This window comes from Thunnus maccoyii, chromosome 19 (assembly GCF_910596095.1).
Source record: "Thunnus maccoyii chromosome 19, fThuMac1.1, whole genome shotgun sequence".
Lineage (NCBI taxonomy): Eukaryota > Metazoa > Chordata > Actinopteri > Scombriformes > Scombridae > Thunnus > Thunnus maccoyii.
Genome location: NC_056551.1, coordinates 17,950,299 through 17,976,685, shown reverse-complemented (window position 1 = coordinate 17,976,685; position 26,387 = coordinate 17,950,299). Strand labels below are relative to the sequence as shown.

At 40.4% G+C, this 26,387-nt stretch overlaps 2 protein-coding genes across 9 annotated transcripts in view; one reads left to right on the top strand and one right to left on the bottom strand.

Moving 5' to 3' along the window:
- sema4d (sema domain, immunoglobulin domain (Ig), transmembrane domain (TM) and short cytoplasmic domain, (semaphorin) 4D) overlaps positions 1-10,309 on the bottom strand; it is a 48,145-nt gene extending 37,836 nt beyond the window's left edge. For 2 of the 5 annotated variants that reach the window (XM_042395445.1, XM_042395441.1), the window contains exon 1: positions 6,737-6,902. The gene's annotated coding sequence lies outside the window, so the exon portion shown is untranslated. Of the gene's footprint in view, positions 1-377; positions 514-6,736; positions 6,911-10,245 lie in introns of those variants that run through there. The other 3 variants (XM_042395443.1, XM_042395444.1, XM_042395442.1) reach the window with 3 other exon arrangements.
- Positions 10,310-13,579: 3,270 nt separating this feature from the next.
- add1 (adducin 1 (alpha)) overlaps positions 13,580-26,387 on the top strand; it is a 30,004-nt gene continuing 17,196 nt past the window's right edge. For 2 of the 4 annotated variants that reach the window (XM_042394876.1, XM_042394877.1), the window contains exons 1-2: positions 13,584-13,705; positions 25,736-25,944. In XM_042394876.1, coding sequence (XP_042250810.1) covers positions 25,750-25,944 — 195 coding nt within the window. In that variant the 5' untranslated portion in view covers positions 13,584-13,705; positions 25,736-25,749. Of the gene's footprint in view, positions 13,706-25,735; positions 25,945-26,387 lie in introns of all 4 variants that reach the window. The other 2 variants (XM_042394878.1, XM_042394875.1) reach the window with 2 other exon arrangements.

The window sequence follows — 26,387 nt, the reverse complement described above, 5'->3', positions numbered from 1 at the left end:
TACACACCTTACTATAAACAAAACAACAGATATAGGTGAAAATAATAAAGATGCTGCCTCTTGTCTGTAAACATTATCAATCTGAACTCATGCAGCCAACAACAAAACAGTTTATCTAAGTGAACTGTGTGGCTATTTCCTCAAAATAAGTCACATTAGAGTCCCATTCACTGCATCATGAGGACCTTCCATCCACCAAAACACTGAATTATTTACCTCCCAGTTGATGATTTGGGTAAAAATAGCATGCACCGCACAAGACACTCTCTCCACTGCACAGCTTAAAAAAAAACCATCTGATTTCTAAAGGCAAAGGAAAAAGGTGTTGACATTGTAAGACGGGTGCTCCAACAAGATGTTTGTGCGGTGAATCTTACCATAATCTGAGTGGGAGGATCCTGCAGGTTGAGAGAGAAGAATGCTGTAGACAGAGAGAGAGAGAGAGAGAGAGGAAGAGAGAGAGAGAGAGAGAGAGAGAGACGCTCTTCCAACTCGGCTCAGTCACACTGTTATTACTGGAAAAGTCACCAATGGTTTGCATGACAGATGAAAAAAAAAAAATAGAATATGATCATCTGGCACGACTTGTCTGTCACCTCCTTCCTCCCTACTGCCCGGTCGTGCCTCTTCTCTTTCACACACACTCCCTCCTCCTTCGGTCTCCCTCAGCCTCTCCCTCTATCTTGCGCGATAAACACTTTCAAAAAAAAAAAAAAAAAAAAGCGCACGAGAGGCTGTAAACAGTGGAGAGCTTGCATTAAAGGCCTGTTTCACTTTAACGAATGTGAGTGGCAGACTGTCTCCGTCTGAGTGTGTAACAAAACGGCTAGGATTGCCTTTCCCCCCCCTGTCACAGCAGTCACACGCTGCTCGCCAGTGAGGAGCGACAGCGCATTGGATCGCGCCTCTGGAAAGCGTCAATGCACACAATTGCTGAAGGGGGGGTGGGGGTGTAGAGGGGGGGGGGAGGGGTAATTTGGGGTGGCGGGTGAAGAGGGGGAGGGGGCTGAGGTTAGGGTAGTGTGCATGTGTGTCTGTGGGAGTGTGTCTATTGTTATGGGGACGTTTTTTCTCTCTTTTAAAAAGGAATGAATGGGGACTGCAGGTCCAGCTGCTGCCCTCTCTCAGCACTGTATTTAGCCCTAGGTGATGTGGACTGCGCGCACACACACACACACACACACACACACACACACACACGCGTTAACTGTAAAGACAGTTTGTATCCTCGGGCGATGGATCACTGACGTCGGGATTTGAAGGCTACATCTCATTATGCAAACACTAAACAAATCAACAACAAGCTGATAAAAAAGAAAACTGATTAAAATCTGCTGATTGCAAATTAACTTTCTGTCATGCGAGACCTTTCCCTAGGCAAAACTATCGCCTATAAACAAATGCTACCCCATTAAAAGATGAAAAGTTGGACAAAGACAGACAGCACCTTCTCCTCTCAGCTGTGTCAGACAGTGATATCTACCACAGCAACAGAATGTACTGTATGTAGGCTAGCTCCCCACTCCATTCCCTTCCAGCTCCCTGCTCTCAGCAACACAACGCTGGGAACCTTTTCAAAACATCAAGTAGGCCGTCAATAGCACTGCAGCCTTGCATCAGTAGATTCCTGCACTCTCTGTGGTCAGTCATGGCTGTGGGTGAAGTGTCTTGGGAATCTTCCTGGATTCCCTGCACAGTTTTCATTAATGCAATTACTGTCGGCATTTTCAAACAAACAAGCAGCTGCTGTGCTGCGCTCCCTAATGCAATAACTCCTTTTGCTCACTGAAAAGAACTAAAGTGACTGAGCCGTGCAGGGTGAGGACTGTTCTTCAACTTATTATACTTAAAATGCAAAAAACATCCAGTGTTTATCTTTGCATCAGCTGATTTGAAACTACCATTCAATCATGAGACAATTTTGCTGAGACATCTCTGGAATGCGGCAATGCATTATGCATGGCCGGTAACACGGAAGCACACACAGAAAGTGCCTACACATGCTGCTGTCTGCTTCTGATATGCAGCCAGATGCTACTCTATTTGCCAATAGGAAATTATTCCAGCCTGAGGGTGTTGGGGTACTAGGGTGTGGCAGGGGAGGTTTGTATGTGTATGTGTGTGTGTGTGTGTGTGTGTGTGTGTTTCAAAAGGAGGTGGGGGTTGCCCCAGATGTCTGTTTCTCAGAGCCAGCACAGCACACCTCAACATCAGAGCACCACAGACTTGGCCCCTGACCTCTACCCTTTAACTCCTGCAGGACCAGAACAATGAGGTTGCTGCAACTCATACATCAAATTCTCCTACCTTGTTTCCTAATACCAGGACATCTATTTGGCTTGTATAAAAAAGGTCACCCTGTTGTCATTTGAATCGCATTGGTTCCTCTTTCAGTATGCGGTGCATATGATTTTAAATTAAAGTGGGTTGCTGACTCGACTGCGGGAGAATCCTGATAATTAGATTGCTAATGAGCAGGAGGGAACAATAAGGGCCGTGTGTGTCCGTGTCGAAGACGTAGCACCTTTTACAGTGACCTTCACAGCAGGGGGGGAAGTGCTGCTGCCCAGACACTGTCAGACCATTTGCAGGTATTATTCTACCAGAGGGGCTGCCTGACGAGCAAACTCAGCAGAGGGGATGAGTGTAGTAGTGGTCTGTGAAGAAAGCCTCTGACGGCTCATGAATGGTGACCCTCAAACCCATTAGAGTTTATTCAATTACCTGACAGTCACTCACTGTAGGCATGTGAAGAAAAGTGACGTCTCTTAAAACTGGGTCTCCGTTGAGGTGGTTGAATAATTGCATTTGGGTCTGAGGAGTAGCACACAAACGCAGCATGTGTGCTTAATGTGCGCTCCTATAAGCAACACTGGATTCGCTCCAGTAAGAACCGATTTCAATGCTCCAACTTTTTTTTTTTTTTTTTTACAAGAGAGAAATTTGACAAACAGCCAGGGTTTGGTCTGAACCCAAAACAAGGCATCCAAGTAAATAACCCCTGACATCCAAAACAAGCGCCATTTCTGCACAAAGTTCAGGTTTAAAACAAAGATCTCTTTCAGCTATGTAGCTCCTGACTGGATTCCCACTTCCCACCCATTTTAAATTGATTATTGATGAAAAAAAAAAAAAAAAAAGGACTCTAAAGATGGGTTTGCGTGCGCAAGTATGGTTATCATTAACAAGCAAGGGCGGTCTGTGTAATTTAATTTAGCACATGTGAATCCTGTGCTTCCACTGAGTGTGTAAAAAGACAAAGAATAACTTCTAGATAGATCAGATTCTCCGCTAACAGAATTCAAACAAATCAAATACAGACACACACATGTTAAAAATAGACCAATTAGCTTTCCCAATATGGGAAGTCCCAGAAAGGCTGGCGATTTTTCTACAGTTTTTTTTAGTGCCAACAAATCTCATGTGCAGAACCAAACCAATAATGAATTAATCCTGCTTACAAGTCTTGTGTGTGTGTATCCAAAGCCTGCTATATCTTATTCCTCTGTGCCGTACACCTCCGTTGTAGTAAAAAACCTATTAAAAACATGTCAGTGAGCCAAACTGCTGCACTTGGTGACATGTTCCTTTGCTATGAGGAGTTTGGGCACGGTAGTTTGTTTAGAAACAGCTCCAAAGACTAATAACTGCAACTATGTTTTCAGTCTCTGGAGAGTAGTTCTGTGTACAGCAGACACCTCTTAGCATACGCGGGAACACAGCTGCGTTTGACAGTGTTTTGCTAGCTTGTTGTGCTACATATCACAACCTCTTGACTTTGTGCTACATTTTCCATTGTAAAATCGGTTGTGACATGTAGCACAACAAGCTAGCAAAGCACTGTAAACACAGTGCAACAGTGTTTTGCTAGCTTGTTGTGCTACATATCACAACCTCTTGACTTTGTGCTACATTTTCCCATTGTAAAATCGGTTGTGACATGTAGCACAACAAGCTAGCAAAGCACTGTAACCGCAGTGCAACAGTGTGGCCCATTGACGTGTCTTTTACAGTTTTTGGACAACAACAGCACAGAAGAATAAGATATAATCAGGCTTTGGATACACACACAATAATTCCAAGTAGGAATTCATCCAATTCATTGTTGGTTTGGCTCTGCACATGAGATTTGTTGAAAATATTGAAAATTGCCAGCCATATCCTTTAAGATACCTCCCATAAAAAGCAGGTAAGTTAAACAGCACGGGTTCAAATCTACAAAACAAATCAAGACTACAGTTTCACTGCAATGACTGAGGATCAAAAATGATTGTATCAATGCTTGTAACCTGCCTTGTTTCACACAAAATAATAAATCTACATGATTTAATGTTCCTTCCGCAAGAAGCAATGACAACCTTACAACACAAACACTACTTCTAACCTGAGGGAAAGTCAGTGTGACAGACAGAAATGCCTAGACCACTCAGTGGCACGCAGCCACTGGTTTAATGATTTGTCTGCTGCTGGTGAATGATCACACAGCAATATCCTGTTCTGGCTAGTTCTTCGGGCCCCCCCTGAGGGTCTGGCTGACATGATTGTGGCTTGCCCGGGTGCCACTGAAGCGCCAGCCAGCCCCATCATATTGACAAGATCCGAGTGGCTGCCCCATGCCTGATATGACCCAGCCAAGGACCTGTGGAATCAAACTCGATGAGGCAGAAGAATTACTTATTGAGGCCGTGAGGGAAGGGATGTCATGGCCCCTGCATTTGTCGAAACGCTGAGCGGGGAGGAGAGGAGGTTGAGGCGGGGCGGTTAATGTCACTAACGAAGCAGTGGAAAACAGATTTAGAAAGCACAACAGCTGTATTTAGTGAGCAACTAAATAGCTGGCATGTTTCAAAATTCCACAGTGCTTATGCAATGTAACCCTCCCATATAATGTGAGGGGGATTATTTATTCTTAAGTTAAGAGCATCCATTCATTCATTATGAGCCTGAAATGTTAACAAGTATGTAGAAAAGACAAATGCTGCCATTTAACAAAGTCTTCTTTTATTAGGAATAGGGCTGCAACTAATGATTATTTTAATTATCAATTAATTTCTAATTATTTCTCAATTAACAACATTAATTTTTGGTCTGTAAAATGTCACGAAATATTGGAAGAAACACCCGTCACGATTTCCCAGAGCCCAAGGTGACGTCTTCAAATTGTCAGACTTTTGTGTCCCAGCAGTTTGAAATCCAAAGATATTCAAAGAAAAGCATAAAATCCTAGAAATTAGGATGCTGGAACCATCAAATGTTTGCCATTTTTTGCTTGAAAAATTCCAATTTAGAGCTGAAACGTTCAGTTGATTAATCGACAGAAAACAAACCTGCAACTATTTTGATAATTGATTAGTTTTCAAAGCAAAACTGCCACAAATTCATCTTCAAATGTAAATAACTGGTCTTCTATGGTATTAGACTCAATATCTTGTGGTTTCTGGATCTCCGATAGGACAACATATGAAATATGAAGACGTGACCTTGGGTTCAGGGAAACAGCAATGTGCATTTTTCACATTTCATAGACCAGAAATGAATAAGATGGGAAAATAATCGGCACATTACTCGACAGTGAAAGTATTCACAGCATTAAAACGATGATCAAAACATCTCCTAATTCACTCTCTGTTGATCAGATAAATCAATTGATTGTTTCAGCTCTAATCAGCAGTAATACACAAGATAAGAGAACTTGAGCCTGTGAAGGCATGTACTCTATCGAAGGGGTAAAGGTCAAGAGGAGTAACAGGGTGGTGATGGTGCAGTTTGAATTATACTGCATCGAGCCAAGAGAGTCATGGAGACGCAGGACTTGGGTTAGCCAGGCCAGAGGGCAAATGGTGAGACAGAAAGCAGCTCCATAACTTCTTATTACTCCCTCCGGTCCACACAGCTCCAACTAAGACTAGACATGCATGCAGGTGAAAGGTTTATGACCATCTGCTGATGAGCCCCAGCTGCACTGCCCTCCTGTCTTGGCACAAGATGCCTTCAAGGCTGAAGAAAAACAACTAAAAAGAAACACACGTCTTGAGAGACTGCGGGGCTGCAAGTCAACTATGTGAAATCAAACCAGTACGTGTTGCAGGTATTTTTTTCACTTGATGGTCCAACTAGTCCACATATAAACTGTGGTAACGTGGATATGTGCTTCAGTGCTGTCAATAAAAGGGCTTTTGTTGTTGCAATGAAAGAGCACCCTTGATTTATGCATGCCAAGGTTAGAAACCTCTCAGTGACCTCTGGGTGCCAGAATGGCATTTTAAAATTGCAAGGGGAGTTTAATCTTTAAAAAGATTTGTGTGACCACTGCTGGTGGACACGTAATATTATATTCAGGAGTTATTTAGCGCTTCAAGGACAGTGACAAGCGACTGCGTGGACGCAACAGTCAGCCAACTACAGCGCTTGGTAACATCTCATTTTTCTGCAATTCGGCCCAGAAACGTCGCGGGAAAGTGATATATAAGTTTTCTGCGCCGTCAAAACGCGGGACAGCTCAAAATAGAGAATTGCAAAGATGTAATTTTTTCTTCTTTTGTGTCTCAGCAGGGGTTTCGGCTACAGTGCAACAAGTGCAGCTGAGCTGGAAGTCCGCGACAGCACGCATGAGTACGAGCAGCGGGGCTGAAATTACTTCGCAAATTTCAAACAGAAAAGTTCCGCCAGCGTCGCTTTCACCGGCTAGTTGGCGCAAATTTCATTTTGCACGGAAGCGAAAGCGGCTGGTACTCACCGAGGGGAAGTTTTCCTCTTTGTCCCGGTGTGTTAGGAGATGAGTGTCGGTGCAGCAGCAGCGTCACAAAGTTTGGTTTGTCGCTCGCTCTCTCTCTCTCTCAGCTCAGCGCAGCATGGCGGCGGGGGCCAGAGGCTGCATTCAAACCTCTCCGGGCTGTGATATCAACAGACAGGGGGGAGGGCACACAGGGTGGAGGTGGTGGTGGTGGTGGTGGTGGGGGAACCGAGGTATCCTTCAGAAAGTCCACAAGCAGCTTCAACCTGGACGTTTTCTTTTCTTTTCAGCAACCATTGTAGCCATAGATGGAAATTTTATAAGTATATTTACTCAAGTACTTTACTAAATTACAATTTTGTGGTACTTTTCTTGAGTAAACCTTTATAGGCTACTTCTATTTAATTGCATTTTTTACTCAACTGCATTTGACAACTTTAGTTATTTTGCAGATTTATATTATGAATATACATAATAATCAACAATTAGATGATGTATTATAGATTAAGACAGTGGTTCTCAAACGTTTTTTCACGTCAAGGACCCCTAAACTGACACAAATTAGACCCTGGACCCCATTTGATAGGATTTTGCCCCAGGGTCTCCCATCTGATAAGATTTTTGCTTTTAAATGTTTTATCGCAGAAGGCGTATGAAACCCATGACCAAAATAGTCACATATTCTTTTGTTGTGTTACTTATGGATGCAATTATAGTGAAAATAAATTATTCCCCCTTTTCTCTGGGGGCCCCCTGGAACTCTCTCAAGGACCCCAGAGGGTCCCTGGACCCCACTTTGAGAACCATGGGATTAAGATACCCAGCAATATATAAATTAGTTAAAATAAACCCAACATTTACCAGCTGCAAAATTTTGTGAAGCGTACACATTAATGCATCAATATTTATAATTCAATCATTCTGCAATAGGCCATTCTGCACAATGAGAACTTTTGGTACTTTGTATTTTGAGTTATGCTAATGCTTTTTTTCAGATGCATAACTTTTACTCATAACAGAGTATTTCAAAAGATAGGTACTGGTATTTTTTCTTTCACTGATCAAAGTAAGTAACAAGTTACCAGCCTGAATTTATAAATGGTGCAAGAGTGAATGAGGAATTTCTATCATATTAGTTAATGACAAATAGACCTACATAATATAATTTCATAAAAATGGCCATTTCCAATAGGAAACCCAGTGTTGGAAAGTAACTGAGTACATTTACTCGAGTACTGTACATGAGTACAATGGTGATGTACTTAGGAATATTTGCTTCTACTCCACTACATTTGACAGGCAAATATTGTTCTTTTTACTCCACTATTTGACAACAGAGGTAAACTTTTCATCCAAAATATATGATCAAATCATAAAATGTGATGCATTTTTAGAGAAAACTGCCAAATGTTACATTAAAGTTAGGAGTTAAAATGAGTTTTTCCTACTCTCTCACATCTACAAAAATAATATTATAAATAATAATTGAACACTTAAGGAATAAGGACATAAGGAATACTTTCACTAACAATACTATAAGTACATTTTGCTCTTAAAACTTGTGGACTTTTACTTGTAATGTAGTATTTTCAAATTGTGGTATCGTTACATTTACTCAACTAAAGGATCTGAATACTTCTTCCACCACTGCTGAGACCCTAACAGACAGCTGCTATAGGGTTACTACAATGCACACACTTACTATATAGCAAAATGGTTCTTCATTTGTCTATTTTGTCAGTGACCTTTCTTTGCAACCCAACACGTGCAATGTGTGATCGTAAACTCCTCTATATGTCATATAACCTCCCAAATTTCCAGAAATATGACCGAGGACATGACCTCAGTGTCCTCTGTGGCAGCTAGTCACGGGCCTGTTGAAGAATCTTAAACCTTAAACCCTGGACGAGGAACTCTGTAGGTGGGGCCGGTTGGTTTAAAAGGTCACTGTCGGGGGTCAAAGGTTATACAACATTTTCCTAAAGGAGAAGTGAATCAAAAACACAGTGAAGGAAAGACAGGCTGACCCTTGTCTCATTGTGCAGGGCAGAGGCGGAGGGAGTGGGGCTTTCCATGGCACTGCAGGCTGAATACAATACCATCTTTGAGTAAAAAGACAGATTGCTACTGGTGGAAGACAGAACAACGTTGCAGTCTACCTCTGTGGTTGCTTTGTGGGTTCATTGAATAACAAGTGTTCAGAAATCTACCTGCTTATTTGAGCTGGAGAGGTGCACTCATCTGTAAAAAACATTCCCAGTGCCACAAGTCTACAATCTCCTGTCACTTCAGCAAAGAAGAATTAGGCTGCACCCCTTAATATGCCAATACATCTCCCAGGCATCATCAGCTATAGTACAAATTGTTTATTTTCATATCAACCCCTAGTGATTTGAGAGCTTAGGGTTGAAGGCTGGCTGAAGTTAAAAGGGGACGATAAGTGCTGCCTGAAATGAATACGAAAAGCAGCTGGGTTTATCTTCACTCGCTCTGTGACATGTGCAGCTAAGAGAAAACAGGTGACCGAGGAATGTGTGCTGAAACCCAAACGTAATGCTGAGCTCAAATGATTTGTTGCCCGCTCAGGCAGATCTGCATTTTTAAAGATAGGCTATATTTTCTTTTGATTTCTATTTTATAAATTTCTCTGTTCTCGTGGGTCTTTCTCATCAGCCTTTCTATGTGTTTTCTCGTTCTCCTTCCTCCTTCGTGGACATTGTTGATGGTGGATTTAAAGTTGCTCTGTGTATACATGACATATCAATGTAAAAAAGGAGACAGATACAGTGACACGCATGCACCACACAGTGAGCCTTATTTTACTGTTGATCCAGATATAAACAGACGAAAGCCCAAAATGTAAATATAACAGGGACAGGAAGTCAGAAAAGCTCACATGCACACACAATGGCTGAGAAAGTAATACAGTAAGGTGCATTTCCAGTGTAAGTATACGATCTCCATGCCTGAGCTCTTCAGACACACCATTCGGATATATTTAGAGTCCCTAGCTGGTGTATCCATGCTACAAGGCAGACCACAATTATTCACAACACTGGAATGGCTAGCACTGGTCTGAGATCAGTCAAGGGGAGACTGCTTGTGTGGCAACTGGTACGGGACAGGATTGACACCACAAGAGTCAGAGGTCAGGGCCAATAGTCTACTCGTATTAACGGATATATGCTGTAAACCCCAGAGTCTTGTGGAAAATTATCCCCCATATGAGTTTATTATTACATTAGTTACAGTCTAAACTTTGACTTTGTTGCCCGACAATTTAAAAGATACTCTTATTATACAGTTATGAAGGAGTAAGGCCTGGCAGTTATGGGTTAAAAAAATAACTGGTGATGTTTTTATGCAAATAAATGAGCTTGAGCTTTAAATATTGGTTTGTAATGGAACGGAATAACGAAGCAAAAATGTCCTGTTTCTCACTCACACTTCATGTTCACTGTATACTAAAGAAATAAGAAAATGTAACAAACAGCAATGTCATAATAAGCTACCTTATGTTGTAGCCTGTGGCTGGGCCTCTCCTCTTCTCTTTTAAGTTTCCTCTCCCACATTCCTTGTGTGCAGGGGTAGACTTTACCATTAGGCAAGGTAGGTAACTGCCTGGGGCCCCCAACTAAAAGGGCCCCAAACAGCTATTATGATGGTTAGATATGAAAAATATTGAGTTATGTCACGATTCTAACTCATTTTACCCTGAAATACCTTACAGAATGTCCACCAAAGTACTTAAAAAGTATGTAATTGCATACTTCTACTTCAGAAGAAAACATTATACCAATACATAGATAAATGTTACTGGTTATACTGCAGATTCATTTACTCACAAAATATAACAAATAAAATATGATACATTATTATTGATTAAACTATGCAGCATTATGTAAGAATTAAAAGCTCCACCTTGAACACTAGTTAAGTAAATCTAAGTACATCGTGCTGATAATACCTCTCTTTCACTCTTCACTTTTAAGTAAAACTTTGAATGCAGGACTTTAACTTTTACAGTGTTTTTACTGTGCAGTATTAATAATGAGTACTTATTCTAGCCTACCACTGCCAATACCAACATTCCCAGTTAGAGAAATGGTGAAAATGAAGCAAGACAGCGTTTAGCTGCGGCCCCCACATCACTAAATTGGCCCCTGGTTATTTACAGTGCAATGAAATGCAAGACATATTTTTATGTCCTTCAAGTTGATGATTACCTGACCTATTTCTCTTAACTCATAATACTGTTAAACATATAAACTCTGGCCTGGTTGGTTACTTCATGTACTTCATTGACCCCAGGAAATAACATATTAATGCAACAAAACATTGACTTGCACCAATGTGGCAAAGCAGCACCATCTAGTGTTTAGGATAGTGAATATACCTTCCTTATGTTGTGCTCTATAGGTTACTGCACGCTCATAAATCATGTAATTACCCCTTGTTGCCCTCTTTCTGCTGCAGTCACTTTGCTGTCTGTGCTGCAGTAACTCAAATTGTTCCATCAAAGACTATGGAGGTATATATTTGGGAGATAAATAGCCTATGAGAGGGAGGGGACACTGGGGACGATTGGGGAGTGTTTTCACCGGAAGTCCCGCCTCCAATCTCTGACTAATCAGTTTATTGCGCCCCCTGGTGGGTGGGCTAAATTTTCCCAGTTGTACATCATACAGTAGGCTCTACTGTACAATGTTTGCAGACTCGCTGTGGGTCCAGTGTGATGTAATTGACCCCGAGTGCCATCAACATGGTTTTAAAATAGCTTGCCTGACTTGCACCATAAAGTCAACATGTGCTGCAATACAGTTGTGTCATTATAAGCACCACAGCTGTATTGAGTTTGGCTTTAAATCAAGGTGAAGCTGCATTTTGTTACCTAAGATGCACAAATAAAACGGATAATGTGACATTTGCACAGGGATAAAGAGATGAGGCCTAAATGATTCAAGTGTAACCCTACATGCTCTTAAAAATGGGTTTGATTGCTCCGATGATTTAGCTAAACTAAATTCAAAGTTGTTTGTGTTATCTCAGAAATAACACCACACGTCTAGTGCATCTGAGCAAAATCATTCAATTAAATTCAATGTATGCTTTTATCATTTTGTATCACCTTTCAAAGAATGCACAGACCCCATATATGTTTTAAATTTTGGTGTGAAACCACAACATTACCACAGGTCCAAACTCAATATTAGTATAAGATAAGATATTATTGTGTACGGTATATATATTATTGTATATAAAGTGTTGCATACAGCTGCTTATAGAAAAATAAAAGGTACATGCAATATAGGTACATCATCTCCATATGTACAGACATACAAAATACACTATTGTACCCCTGGTACATAGAGTTTACACTATTCCTAAAATAACAGAACACAGTGACCAGTGGTCAGTAAAGTGGCAGAGCATATTTAAAAGAGTAAAAACAATAAAAATGTTTAAAAATACAGATGTGCAAAGGAGGCCATAAATTAGATATCCAATTAAAAATTTGGTTAAATAGTATTGCACTCACTAACTGTCAGTATTGCACTGACTATAGGCTACATTGTACAATATGGTTTCATGTGAAATATGTCATTATCTCACACTTTTTCTCCACATAGTGATATCACCGTGCAGGATCAACGCATTAATAAAATGCAATATCTCCAGTTTCACAATCATTAGAAGTCAATAGTAGCAGTGATTGCAGTGTTTTTACACTGCACATCACCTGTTCAGCCAACTAACTAACTCTGAGCTTGGATTCAAGTCTGATTTACTTTTGGTATGGTTATGATTACTGCTTGAATACAGGACAAACATTAAAGGGTCTTTTGAAATTCTCAGGCAGTACAATTCAATTGTATGAACTAATGATGTTATTTTCTATTACTATGAGCGCTCATAATTCAAACTTTATAGAGCAACAGATAAAGATTGTTTCTGTTCTGTGTAGGAGATTAACAACATGAATTTACTACATCACAGTGTACAGTTCCAACTAATGATTACTTTTAATTATCTATTAATCTGTCGATTTTTTTTGTTTTTTTGTTTAATCGATCAGCTGTTTGGTCCATAAAATGTCAGAAAATGGTGAAAAGCCCAAGGTGTCTTCAAATGTCTTGTTTTGTCCACAACCCAAAGATATTCAGTTTACAGTCATAGAGGACTAAAGAAACCAGAAAATATTTACATTTGAGGAGCTGGAAACAGAGAAGTTGGACATTTTTGTCTCAGAAAACAATTTGTCGATTATCAAGATGGCTGAAGATTCAATAGTTGGCAACTAATGGATTAATCGGCTAATTGTTGCAGCTGTAATTTATACACACAACAATCCTTGTTTTTTCAGTTGCTATGAAACATTGCAATGTATTGGTGCATTACTACCACCAATAAAACAGGTGTATGAATCTGACCGGCATCGTCCTACTCTCCCCTTAGCTGCATGGCTTTACTACCTTGAGCTAGAAAGTGAAAACCTAAAACCCCTTCAAGGGGGGGCGGGCCAGATGCTCATGCTCCAACCAAATCTCCCCGGTGCGGTCAGGTGTTTCCGGGTGGCCAATGCTGGGCTGCAGATTACTCGTTTACCGCACCCAAGGCGATATTTTTTTCCCTAGGATGACGAAGTCATGACCCGCCTTACTCTGCCTCTGGTTGGTTTACTCTTATATACGGCTCCGTAATCTCACGCCTCGTGCCTAAACCTAACCAATCCAACCAACGAAGGCAACGAGTATTAGCCAATCAGAGGCAGAGAAGGGCGGGTCATGACTTCGCTATCCTAGAAAAAAAAAAAATTCGGCGCACCCAAATTGGATGACGGTGGATGGGCGGAGCGACGCAGGGACGATAAACCCACTCTGAAGTCACCAGGGTGGGGGATAAAAATAGTGAAAATCGCCGCCCCGCTTTCACCGACCACTGTTTATATCTCATCACTTCAACAAACAGAGGGTAAGCTCCAAAATAATCGACACGGTTTGCATTTTCACCTGCAGCGTCTGTCCGGTGCGACACGGTCCATGTGTTAATATGTTTGTGGCTCAGTCGTCTCCTTGTGTTTCGGTGTGGCGAGCTCTCACTGTTTTGCTAATACGTTGCCTCTGGTCGGTTGAGTCTGCAGAGAGGCACGTTTTCATACTGTAAACGACTGTTTGTGTGTTTCAATACGGTTTAATGAATTCACCTCTCGCTCGGACGCTTTCCTGTGTAGAAAAAAACAACAGCCTTGGGCCACACTGAATGTGTGTTTTTGCCCCGAGTATCATTAGCCAGCTTCCCGAGCAGGCCTGTGTTTGCGTTATTTTGCATTTCACATGGCGCACACTTACTGTAGCTCTTAAATATGGGCTTTTGTGCTGCCTAGGTTTTCCTCCTGTAGTTGTTCTGCACCGATGTTACACTGTATTTGGTGACCCATCAATTTCTGTGACCTGCAGTGTTGGAAGAAGTACTCAGGTCCTTAAGTAAAAGTAGCCTATCAATATCACCATGTAAAAATCCTGCATTTAAAATCATACTTAAGTAAAAGTATAGAAGTATTACCAGCTAAATTTACTTAAAGTACTAAAGTAAAAGTACCAATTTTGCAGAAATGCTGCGTATGCATTGACTCATCAGTATTAATGATGTACTTTCTCAAATGTATTTAATATATCAGATACTTTTACTTAAGGCTGGGCAAATATCACAATATTTTTGACCAAATACCTCAATATCGATATTACAGCAATATTGTAGGGATGAGTGCTTTCACAAAATATTTACCCAATGAGATTTTTGATAAATAATCATCAGTAATGTGGATATAATGACCTCAGTGGATAAAGACAAATAATAGAACAACTAGAACAGTCTGGTGAGTTCAGAAAGTTACATCACATTACTGTAATGCAGCCTTTAAAACCAGGAAGAGATAACACTTATGCCATATCACAATATAACAATATCTAGTCTCATATCACGATATTGATATATCGCCCAGCCCTACTTTCACTTAAGTGAAGGATCTGAGTACTTCTTCCATCACTGCAGATCACAGAATCTGATGGGTCACCAAACACGATGTAACACCGGGTCTGTTTCTAGTCTGGGTGTGTTTGTTGTGTGTAGGACAGTTTGTTAGCTGTATTCAGTTGTGTGGTGATGGAGCAGTTTCCTTTTTGTCATATGACGCTACATCCTGCATAATAATAATAATAACTGTGCACATCACATTTGAATTGTAAGCACTTTTTTCACTTCACTTGCTAACCTGTATTTTCACAGTATGAGAGGAAACACCATGTCTCACTGCATCAGATTTACGTTATTAAATTCCATATTGTGTTGTTAAAGCAGCCAACTCCTATCGATCCTAAATAAAATGCATCAAACCAACATTTTAAACTAGAAACTGAGATAAGCTTTGGACCACATCTCTAAATATAAAGTATGCAATGATAGTGCATATGAATACACTGTGTATTGATAAAGCGAAAGTCATAAATGCAATAAAGCTACATGATGGTATTTATTCATCAGTTAATCTTTTGAGTCCTTCATCAGAGAAAAATTTCTAGTATTTGCTGGTTCAAGCTTCTCAAATTTGAGAATTTTGCTGCTTTTCACCATTTTGTATTATTGTAAATTGATTATCTTCAGGTTTTGGACTGTAGGCCAGACAGGACAAATAATGTCACCTTGGGCTCTGGGAGCTTGAAATGCCCATTTTTCACAATTTATTCCTGCTAATTATAGGCTAAAAGTAAAGAAAAAACAACAGACAGATTAAGCAATAATGAAAATAATTGTTAGATGCAGCTGTAATTGTCCAGCTCTACTAATAGCATCAGAAAGAAGATCGAGAGGTGATAATACCCAGTGAGTTTGTGTCACAGCGCGTAAGTCTTTTTTAATTGTTTACTATGCTTTGCTGTTTGACAGCTGTTTGTTTTTGGGTCCAAACTGAACAACATAACCACTAATCTGTTGCTGTCTCCTTTCTAAAGTACACTGTGAAGTCCCTTCCCCCTCATACTGTATGTGGATTAGCAAAGCCAAACTGCCGAGATACATTTTCAGTGCGTGTGTGTTAGGGGACGGTAACACCCTGGATTTGGTAATTCTGTTAGAATGAGTGAAACTCCCCAAGGACGGAGCTCAGCTCTGTCAGTCTGGCTCCATGTTGCCACCCTCGACACACACTACACCGCTACTACACACATGAATACACACTCACTCTAGATACAGAGATCTGTGTTTGTTTTACTCCCACTCCCCACGCCCACACCCTTGACTGCAGTGCAGCTGAAAATGTGTTCCTCATTTCAAGTCCATTCTCTCTATTTCTCTCTTTCCTTCCTTCCTCCCCATATGTGATCACTTAGCAGGGTTTCAGGAGGCTTTTTTTTTTTTTTTTAAAGTTTAGAGATGTAAAAACAGTCATCCTTGAACTTTCATTCACACCACGGAGGTCACAAAGGATCATATCGATGTACAGTATGTTTGGGTCTAATATTTAGCCGGCAGAATGCTATTACAGGATGTACACTTGATAGCACAGGGTAGAGTGTGACACAGGGGAAACATGTACAGGGAGGGGTGTGTTGTGTCAGAGAGCAATCTCCCGCCTCTCTGTCCCATAAGACATGCGACAGCCAGATAAACCCGAGCCACTGTACTCTGCACACTAACACAACATAGCATCTCGCCTGGCCTCGGCGGTCAGCGACAGATAATAATGTTTCCTGTGCATACAGTAGTCCCATCGATGGTGAAGCTGGACGTTATTTTCCAAAGCAGTGATGATATGAAATATTTGTTTTAAATTTTTGATCCTAGTTCTTTTGATGTGTGCCACTGTTTTCTCAGAGGGTTAGCATCAGTTGACTAAGCATAAAAACATGGAAGCTGCATTCTGGGATATAATTACACAGTGGATAATGGATAGAGACTAAATGTAATGTAATATAGTGAGTGAGTGGATGATGATGTGATGTCAGAGGTGGCACAATGATGAAGGCGCTATTTGACTTCAAAGAGGAAACAAACACTCGCACGGTGATATCGACCAGTTTTTTGAATAGTTAAAATGAGTGTGAGGTGAAATAATGAGCTGCGGTTGCATTCACTTGTTCACAGCATGTAAGTGACTCACATATTCAACATATTCATGGGTCATGGTGAAATATCACCAAAGGACTTTCTAATGTAATTCCAACATCAGCGTTGATGCTGGCTGTTCTTTCTTCCTCTGCTATAGTGTTTCCTCCTCTCATTTCAACATGACCCCAACAGAACATTTGCCAATAAAACGTCTTTTGAAATTGATTCACCAGTTACTCCTTTTTACCATAACCCCGTGTCTAGACAGCAGCAAGCGTGTCAGACGTGTTTTTCCCAGCGAACGTCACACGCGACAGATACGCTCTCATTTTAATCTATGCAGCTGTCTGCACCGGCTCCGTGCGAGCTCGCCGCGTCTCACGGGCGTAACCGCCACCTGAAGCATTGATTTATGCTTCCATCCTCTGTTTTATTCACGTCATTACAGTCGTGTATCGGGCTCTGAGCTCTTCCAACTCACGGGTGACCCACGCTCAACACCGCACCTGAACGCCTCCAGTATAGACACACAGACGGAGCACTCGCTGCTGCTCTGCTCACGTGCTGCTCACGCTACGTTTGCTGTCTAGACACGGAGTAATTTAAGAGAGGACAGCTAGATACCATGCTTGCTACAAACTCTGGTAGGAAGAAGACATTTTATTGCTAAATAAGACCTGCTTGGTTGATTGAATATGCGCCAAAATGTGGGATGAACCCAAATAATTTAGGAGGGAAAAGTCTGAAATCAAGAATAATTGTACATGTTTGATGTTGGAAAAGAATTTAGGATATTAAAATGACATGAGACCCAATTTTCTTTCCTTAGGGTGATGAGGTTTTGTTTGAGTAGCAGTGAGGTCAGTGAACCTAACACATGTATTGCTGCTGTCTCCTCTTTTTGCTTAACACTGTATTTGTCCGAAATTAGCTCATGTTGTAGCTTCTCTGTGTGTGGGGCGCAGTTACTGTCTAAGGCACGAGACCATACTTGGAGCAATGCTGAAATGACACCTAATGCATTCCTACCATTGCAGTAGTTAGGGTCTCACACATACATGCACATGACACACACACACACACACACACACACACTAAAGAGCAGTTGTCACCAGTAATGACAGGCATCCAGCTCAGAGATATAAAGAGCCTTGTCTGAGTGCCTCTCTTGAATGTCTAAAAACTGCTTGAAACACAAACTGGACACACACACACACACACACACACATACATTGAAACTGTTACAGTGAATGTTTGAGGCCAGCTTTTTTTTTTTTTTATACACACATAATGATCTTTTCACTGGTGATTGCTTGATTGTCATATTTTTGGACCGAACTAAATGGATCTTTTACAGAATGCTTTCCGTTTGGTGAGAGCTTAGTCATGCTGAAAAGATGTTTTCACTGCAAGCTTCCGCCATCTCAAAAGAGAGATGATCAAATTGAAATCTGTACAATCTCCTCCCGGGTGCGTTTTTTTTAAAGTTTACAAAGAGCGAGGCACTGAGGGAGAGCAGAGAGCCTGGTACTCCTCTTCATATAGTATCTCTACCTTTTTTCTTTTTTTTTTAACTCAACATTGCCTCATAGCAGCCTTTGTCAAGGCTGGAAACATCTGTATTGTGTGGTGTCATAGCGAGTTCAACACATCTGTTTGTTTCACAATCACCTGTTTTTAACGCAGCAGCTTCCTGTTCATTTTCCTTTTCGGGTGCACAGATGGACATCGTCCCGGTAGGCACGCAGATCAAGAGTTTAAGAGACAATAGACTTTTCTAGTGCGTTTGAGCAATATGACCATATATATATATACCACAAAAATGTGTCTGCTGTCAGATATTTTGCCATACTGTTAGTACTGAGGTACCTATCTGGGTGTATCAGGCCATTGTGGGCAATATTGCAAATCAGTGAGCAGGACTGCTTTATGACCATATTTGATTTGTGTGATTTTTTTTTTGCATGAATGTGGTGAAGTAACTTTTATTTGTCAGGTATTTAATTCACTGGAATAACCAAATCTGGACGTTCCTGTGTGGTTAGGAATGGGGCTTTGGTCATTGGTCTAGATGGAAATACAGTTCCAGCAACAACAACAGCAGCTATTAAATGGATTTAGATGAACTTTTGTGTCTACCAGCACAACCATCAGGTCAAAACTTTATTTTATCCAGTACTTTAGTTTATGATCAAACAATATGTACAAAATTAATGTCATTCCCATCAGCCTCAGTTATACTTTGTGTTTAGCGCTAATTAGCAAATGTTATGCTAAGGCGTTAAACTAACATGGTGAACATAAACCTGTTAAACATCAGTATGTGAGCCATGTCATTGTGTGCATTTAGCTCAAAGCTTTGTGCATAAGTATAACCTCACAGAGCTGCTAGCGTGACTCTTGGTGCTGTTTTTATCCATAAACAGTTTCATAATTGATTTTTTCCAGAATCTATGTTAGGATATGTATTGATCTCACAATATAGAAATGTATATATTGTCACAGAAGATTCTGTCCATAGCACCCATTTCCACTCTCTAGTATGAATAAGAATATTCCCTTACAATGTTACACATTTTGTTCCATATGGGAATAAAGCCTCAAATATTGGTGAAATAGATGGACTGATAGATAGAAGACTCCAAACGTCTTTCTTATAATCAGGGATGTCTTGATTGTGAATTTGAAAAAGGAGATGCATATATCTGTTTACTGAAAGTGACCTGTAGGCTGTGCCTGACTTTAAAGCCAATAGTTTCTTGTAAATGCAGCCTTTTGATCTAAGTAAAGACATTTCACTGGCTGTCTGTGGCCACCAAGTTTACAACCTGCTTAATGAGCACATGTAGTAAAGATAAGGTTTGAAGTATTGTCTGCTAGATATACAGGGCTGTTGTTGTCAGCTGCTGTTTCCTTTTTGATTACTTTTGAAGCATTTGTATGTTTTAAATATACTCTTACAGTAAAACAAAATCTCTCTTATTTCTCACACAAAAGCAGGAGGCTTGATTCATCATCACAACCTTTTCTCGTTGCTAAGAGACGAGCAAACCCTCGGACGCATATATTCCAAGGGTTTTCCACATCCAGAGAGCAAAAGGAGGCACCGACATTAGCTTTTAATGTGCATAAGCAGTCACATGTTCTGCTTGTCAGTGGCCATCGGTACACAAGTGTGACCTTCACTGTTTTGGTATTTCCTAGCAGGCCTGAAGAAAAGAGCTCAAATGAGTTCATCTTGTCAAAGATAATAGAGAGAAAGTCTGATACTAGCTGTACCAAAGCTAGCCTATAGCAGGTTTCTCTGCTCACATGCTCAAAGTCTGCATTTTTCTGACTGGTTTCTCCTTCAGGCTGGTTTTAACTTGTCATTGTGTGTCTCCTGGGTTTAATGAAAGAAAACTGATGATTCAGATTTCTCTTGAATTCCCCCTAATCTGTGATCTTTTTATGGGCACTGGTCACACCCATAAATATTGGCTGTGTTTGAAAAGGGATTTAATTTTTTTTTTTAACATCAACACTCATTTAACATGTTTCTCTTGCAGCTTTGGAGAAGTTGTACCCTTTAAACCCCTTTTTTTAAATACTTTTTCTGCAGAGTACAGAGTGCTGGTTAGGACAGACGGTACAGTACCAGGACCAGATACTGACAATCAGTTTGATGTATGAGCTACAGCTTCAGGCACACCCATGGTTGCACTTACTGAGTTCAATGTACTTTCCAATACAGATCATCCAACGGGTGTGGTTAAGAGCGTGAGTCTGCCATTAGGGAGACGGGCCGTCACAAGATGTAACCGCTTGTGCTATCACCACATTATGTTCAAACATTCAGTCTCTTAAAGAAAGTTAAAGTGGACGATGAACACTTTCTTATTGTCCTGATTTGAATCAACTGTGGCAGCAACTCCACCCTTCCTGTGATACAAGATGACAGGTGCTTCTGATGCACGGCGACATTTCCGGAGTGGAGTTTTCTGTTAACATCTTGATACAGAACAAGTGCATTTATAAAACAGTGAAATTTCTTAAGTTTCTCAGCACATCAGAGTCATTGTGTTGCGATTATAACCAGGTTATGTATGTTTCAGGTTAAGATTAAGCATTTGATCCCCAACTTGGTTTTATCTTGAAAACAAACATGCCGTTTTTAATCCAGCGGATATTGTATCTCTAGAAATGCACATTCACTTCTGACCTACTGTCACCGAAGAAGCCGCCGAGTCCCTGAGATGTTTTGAAGCTAATGTGAGACGAGTAACACGTTAGCTTGAAGATGTGCGCATTGTGACACTGACTGGCTTGCCGTGTGATGTTGGCCTACAGCTGTTTCTTACATAACAGTAATCTCTAAAGACCGTCCTTGTGTTTCCATGGTAATGTGTTTGGTTTCCATAGCGATTGCACTCTTTAACAGGAGCGGAGGCTCACCGAGCCCCTGCACCTACATTTCTGAGGAGAGATGAGAAACATGGGGTCTGGCGAGGCGGGGGCGCCCGTGGTTGTGAGATGACAGCATTCTGTGTAGAAAGAGAAATGCTTCCTGCATCTAAAGCCAATGTTATTGCTACTTTGTCCACAAGAGATAAAGAGCTCTGTGATTTGATTATTTGTTTTAGCATAGTTTATAGATGGACTAGAGATGTGCCTGCTGGAACGGTGTCTAGTATTGCACAGCTGAAGTGATTGAGTTAAGATTTGCGGCAGCAGGAAATTAATTTACTTAAAAACTTCTCCCGGAGATGGCGGGGGAAGAGGCCCGGTTGAACTTCTTTTAGTAATATTGCGCAACATGATCTATATTCCCTTTACCCTCCGCCAGTTTTACTTTACTCCAGCATGAAGTTGATAATACTGACAGAGGAGAATATACGAAGGCTACAGAGGTGATGTCTGCGTTTCATCTGGCTTCCTCCTGCTGCTCCTCCTTTTTCTTTCACCCTTCATGTAGTTTTTAGAGATACCTCTTAATGGATACTTCTGGCTCATTCAGTCTATGGTTGCAGGTGTTGGCAGATCTTGTGTTAGTGTGCACTGCAGTGTTGGACACTGTCTGGACCGATGGCAGCCTGGAGACGATTGAAAGGATCCTGTTACACAACAGCTCTGTTAGTTCCCGCAGTGCCTCAGCGCTCAGAGATGGGCCACTGTGAGCAAGCAAGATTTGCATTCAAATAAAACTTTAATTCCCATTTTTAGGGCTTACATAAAATCCTGCGCTCTTGATGAAACTTCAGTAGGTCAGTATAGCTCAGTTTTTAAAAATGGTTTCAGCAGCAGTAGCAGCCATAATGGTATATCATACTATGTAAACCTAGAGGCTATTTAATAATCAAACAGCTAAAATGAATTGGCTCATCATTAGATAATAATAGTTCAAACAAAAATTACATACAAGAAAAGCATTTCTTAAGTTATTATGGTCTTTTTAGGACATTGAGGGAAAGTGTATGATGCCCAAAGTGTTTTTACATTGTGAAATAAAGCGTGTTGGCTGTGAGTTAATGTTACAATTTATATTCTCATTTCTAAGCAAAAACTGGCATTAGACTGGAATAAATGATAAAATACCAGTTTACAGTCTGTATTTACATTGTGCAACAAAATTTTCTTTTAAATGTCATCAGATGAGGGCTCTGTGGCATTGTGGGGTTTAATTTGTAGCAGAAATGGATACATTAGTTAAAATACCGATGACTTTATTCTGTTCTCAGACTGTTCTCTGAACAATGTAGTATTCTCCGCTCTAAGCAGAAAAGGTCAGTAGAAAGGACTGCATGGATGTTAAACTCTCAGGGCTTTGTCCTTGATTTGATTTGTCTTTTTTTTTTTTTCAGTTGTCCCTTTGTCAGCAGACATGTTGGTTTGTCTCGTTGCCACTAGCGATGAACACCAACATGAACAACAAGCAGCAAACACTGCAACAAGAAAATCAGACCGAAGGGAATCTGACTGTCAGTCGAGAAACGTTAAGACCATCTTCCTGTAAACCAGGTTGACACAAGTCCGTCTTGGAAGGGTTGCAGAGATTTTTGAAGTGGTTTAACTGACAGGTTTTGATGGGGATCTCACTTTTGTTGCTGAATTTCCCGCATCAAACCAATCTGATTCTGTGCATATTTTTGCTGTACAAAAGATACAGTTGTATTAATAGCATGCCAGCGACTGGGACACACTCTTTTATCCCTAATGAGTGTATTTGGCACCAGAACTAATTGCTGATGTCTTTATTCTTGTGTCAATAACTGATGTCCTAATCACACGAGCACGACAGACCCTAGTGAGTTTTCCATCCTGAATGATTGTAGAGAGAGAATGCTGTTCGCTTTCCTCTTTTTATTTGTTTTTTCTTTTTAAGATAGTAGTAGTTTTAAGATAGTATTGAAGGAAAACAACAGAGAGGAGACACCGAGAAGAAAAGTGTGGAAGGATTTGATTTATAATGAGGGGTGAATGTTTTTTGTTAGAAAGGCGAGGACGTCAACCCCAACTACCTCCTCGCTGGACGCATTTCTGAGTTTCTTTACACGTGGAAGGTGGAAGTATTAAGTTTTTGCTTTAAATATTTGTCTCAATAATTGTAGGATTACTGAATAACGTTATTAAATTAATAATGTTGAAAATGTAACTTAGCGCAGTAACGCTAAGTAAATTACACACTAAAATTTAGTAGGCCAGAGTACAACTTATTCACATTTGTTTTAACATACATTTTTTATGTATAATTGTTATCATACATTTTTAAAATATTTTATGTCATTTATTATGTGTGTATAAATGTATAATTTAAAAGAAAATTTTTAAATTTGCAGTACTACAAACCAGCTAAAACCAAACAAAACTGCCAGAGCCAGATCAGTTAAAGCTAGCTGATGAGATAGCGACGGCTAGCCTTGGGTAAAGCTAAAGTTGCTTAGCTTACTTGTTCCCCCTAGCTGTTTTGTGTAATTTAAATGTATAAATGATGATGAAACAATGTCTTGGTAATTTACTTTGTTTTCCCACATAAATTACATAAAGGTAAAAGTTAAATCCGGTCATGGCAAATTAAGAGTTTGGCTAGTCCGGCTAAAAGGTAACTAGCCTAGCATAGCAGAGTAGTCATAGCTAACTGCTGCCTCACCTAGTGAGTCCAGTGGAATTAACTATATTTAAATGTATTACATTTTAAATTAATGTATTATATTGGTTTCAAGGTAATTATTAAGAAATGGTTGATGGGAAGCTGAAAGAAATAATAGATTTTGTTCAATTATACTGTGTTTTTTTCCCAAATATTCTCTGAAGTTATTCTTGAAGGTAGAGTGCAGTTTTTAGGTCTTATCTGTATCTGTGTCAAAGATTTTTTTTGTAAAATAACCAGTTGAAAAAGACATTACAAGTGTTATTGCTTTCTGCCTTTTGCGGGGCAGCAATCTACAATGTACAATGTTATGTTGAGATAATTTAAATTCTTTTTATTTAATGTGTTCATGAACTTAAATTGGACAAAAACGTTGTTGGGCTAGAATTAGCCAAACAGCATGAAAACACAAAAACCTTGATTGAAACAGGTGACCTGAGATTAGTGAAAATGATGGGTTTGATGTTGTGGAAAATCTCAGAACACCAATAAAAGTGGGCAGAAACAGAGAGAGGGTCTGTCGGTGCTCAGTGTGGTACTGGATGCTTTGGGTTTGGTCTGCAGTTGTCATGGTAGATTTGGCTGAACATTTGTATTGATGCAGACTAATGGGCTGCATCAGTTTCTGCCAGAGCACCCCCCATTACCCATGCATGCTTACACACACAGACACACACACACTTCCCTATGCTTTTAAGTCTGTCTGTGTCCTTCAGAGGCAGAGCTTGAGTAGTCTGTGCTGTGACTGTCAGGCGGAGGCTCTTTATCCCTGCATACACCCAGCCAGCTGGATGGAGGTGGATCTATTGGAAACCTGTCTCTCTGTTCTCTTTATGTCTTGAAATCCCCTCCCTGTTGTTGTCAGTTTTTTATTTTTGGGGGGCTTGTTAAGAGAGCATAGTTTATCAAGCATACAGTATACAAGAATAGTTACGTCCACAATGCTTTAGAGATTCCTGAGAGATAATTGAGGACTTCTTGGTGAAGTTTGTTCACCTCTAATCAAATATTTTTTTAAGCTGAATGGTAAATAGACCTGTGGCTGTATTTCCAGTTTTTGTTTGACTTTCATTTGCCTATTTTTGACAGTTGAGTGGTGTTGTGATGCCAGGAAACACATTGTGAAAATCAATTAAAACCTCTCCGAGCTGAGAAGAGGAGTCCAGTGGCCATGACAGGAAGTGGGGTAGAGTGTTGACTGTGATTGGCTTTCAGGTCTAATGACAGGCAGCGTTCATTTCCTCATTTACCTGGGGAAAACTTTATATGTCCCTCTGTCGGCATCTCATAATCTTTCTCACTCTTATTTCTTCTCCTCTCAGAAAGTCCTCCCCACCTTTTAAGAAACAAGCCATCCATAATTTTACAAAAACAACACTGATATGTTGTTGTTGTTTAACATCTGGACTCTCAACACATTAAGCTTTGACTGTTACGAATGGTGCCAAATATTTTTGATCAATCTACGTTTAGAGCCAGTTGAAATAGCTTTATCCTTTTTCTGACCCATCTGTTTGTGAGCTCATGTGTTGACATGTCATATAAACACACAGATCATGGCCCTGAATGTAACACAAACATTTTTATTGTGTCAACCTCTGGGCCAATGAGCCATAGGGGCTAATGTTTCTTTTGCTAGAAAATATCCTCATGCTATCATTTGAAAAACACCTGATATTCAATGCTGCTTAAATTAGAAATTTCTGTCAATAAATATTATATTATTGGCCACTTTACAGCAATATAATTATATTTTCTATGCACATCTACAGGAGGCCAAACCAGGATGAACGGCGAGTCAGGTGCCGGAGTGGTGACGGCTCCCCCTCCCACCACAGCCCCCCACAAGGAGCGGTACTTCGACCGGGTGGATGAAAGCAGTCCGGAGTACCAGAGGGAGAGAAACATGGCTCCCGACCTGCGGCAGGACTTCAACATGATGGAGCAGAGGAAAAGGGTCTCCATGATACTACAGAGCCCGGTTAGTGGAACAGAAACATCATAAATCACAAAATACATGTCTAGATTTACTGGCACATACAACTACATGAACTGACAAAATGATATGGTCACAGTTGATCAATGCACACGACCACAGCAGGCGTTTTTAAACATGAATAGACTCTGTTAGTGTAAAGTCAGCAGCCTTCTCAATATCACATGATGGATCTAGTTTATTCCCTCATAAACAGTGTGTGTGTGTGTGTGTGTGTGACCAGCTGAATGCAACACTGTTTTTTTTTTTAAAGGCTTATTGTGTGTATGAAAAGTCCTGAAAATGAGCCCAGAATGGTGCTTATATGAGCTTCCTTTTTTTTCTTTGACCTTTCTCTGTCTCAACTTTATGTATCCTTGTTTTACTGGCTGACATGTGAAACTCAGTGAAGGTGTCACAACGGTGTTTGTCAGGGTTGTATGATCGCT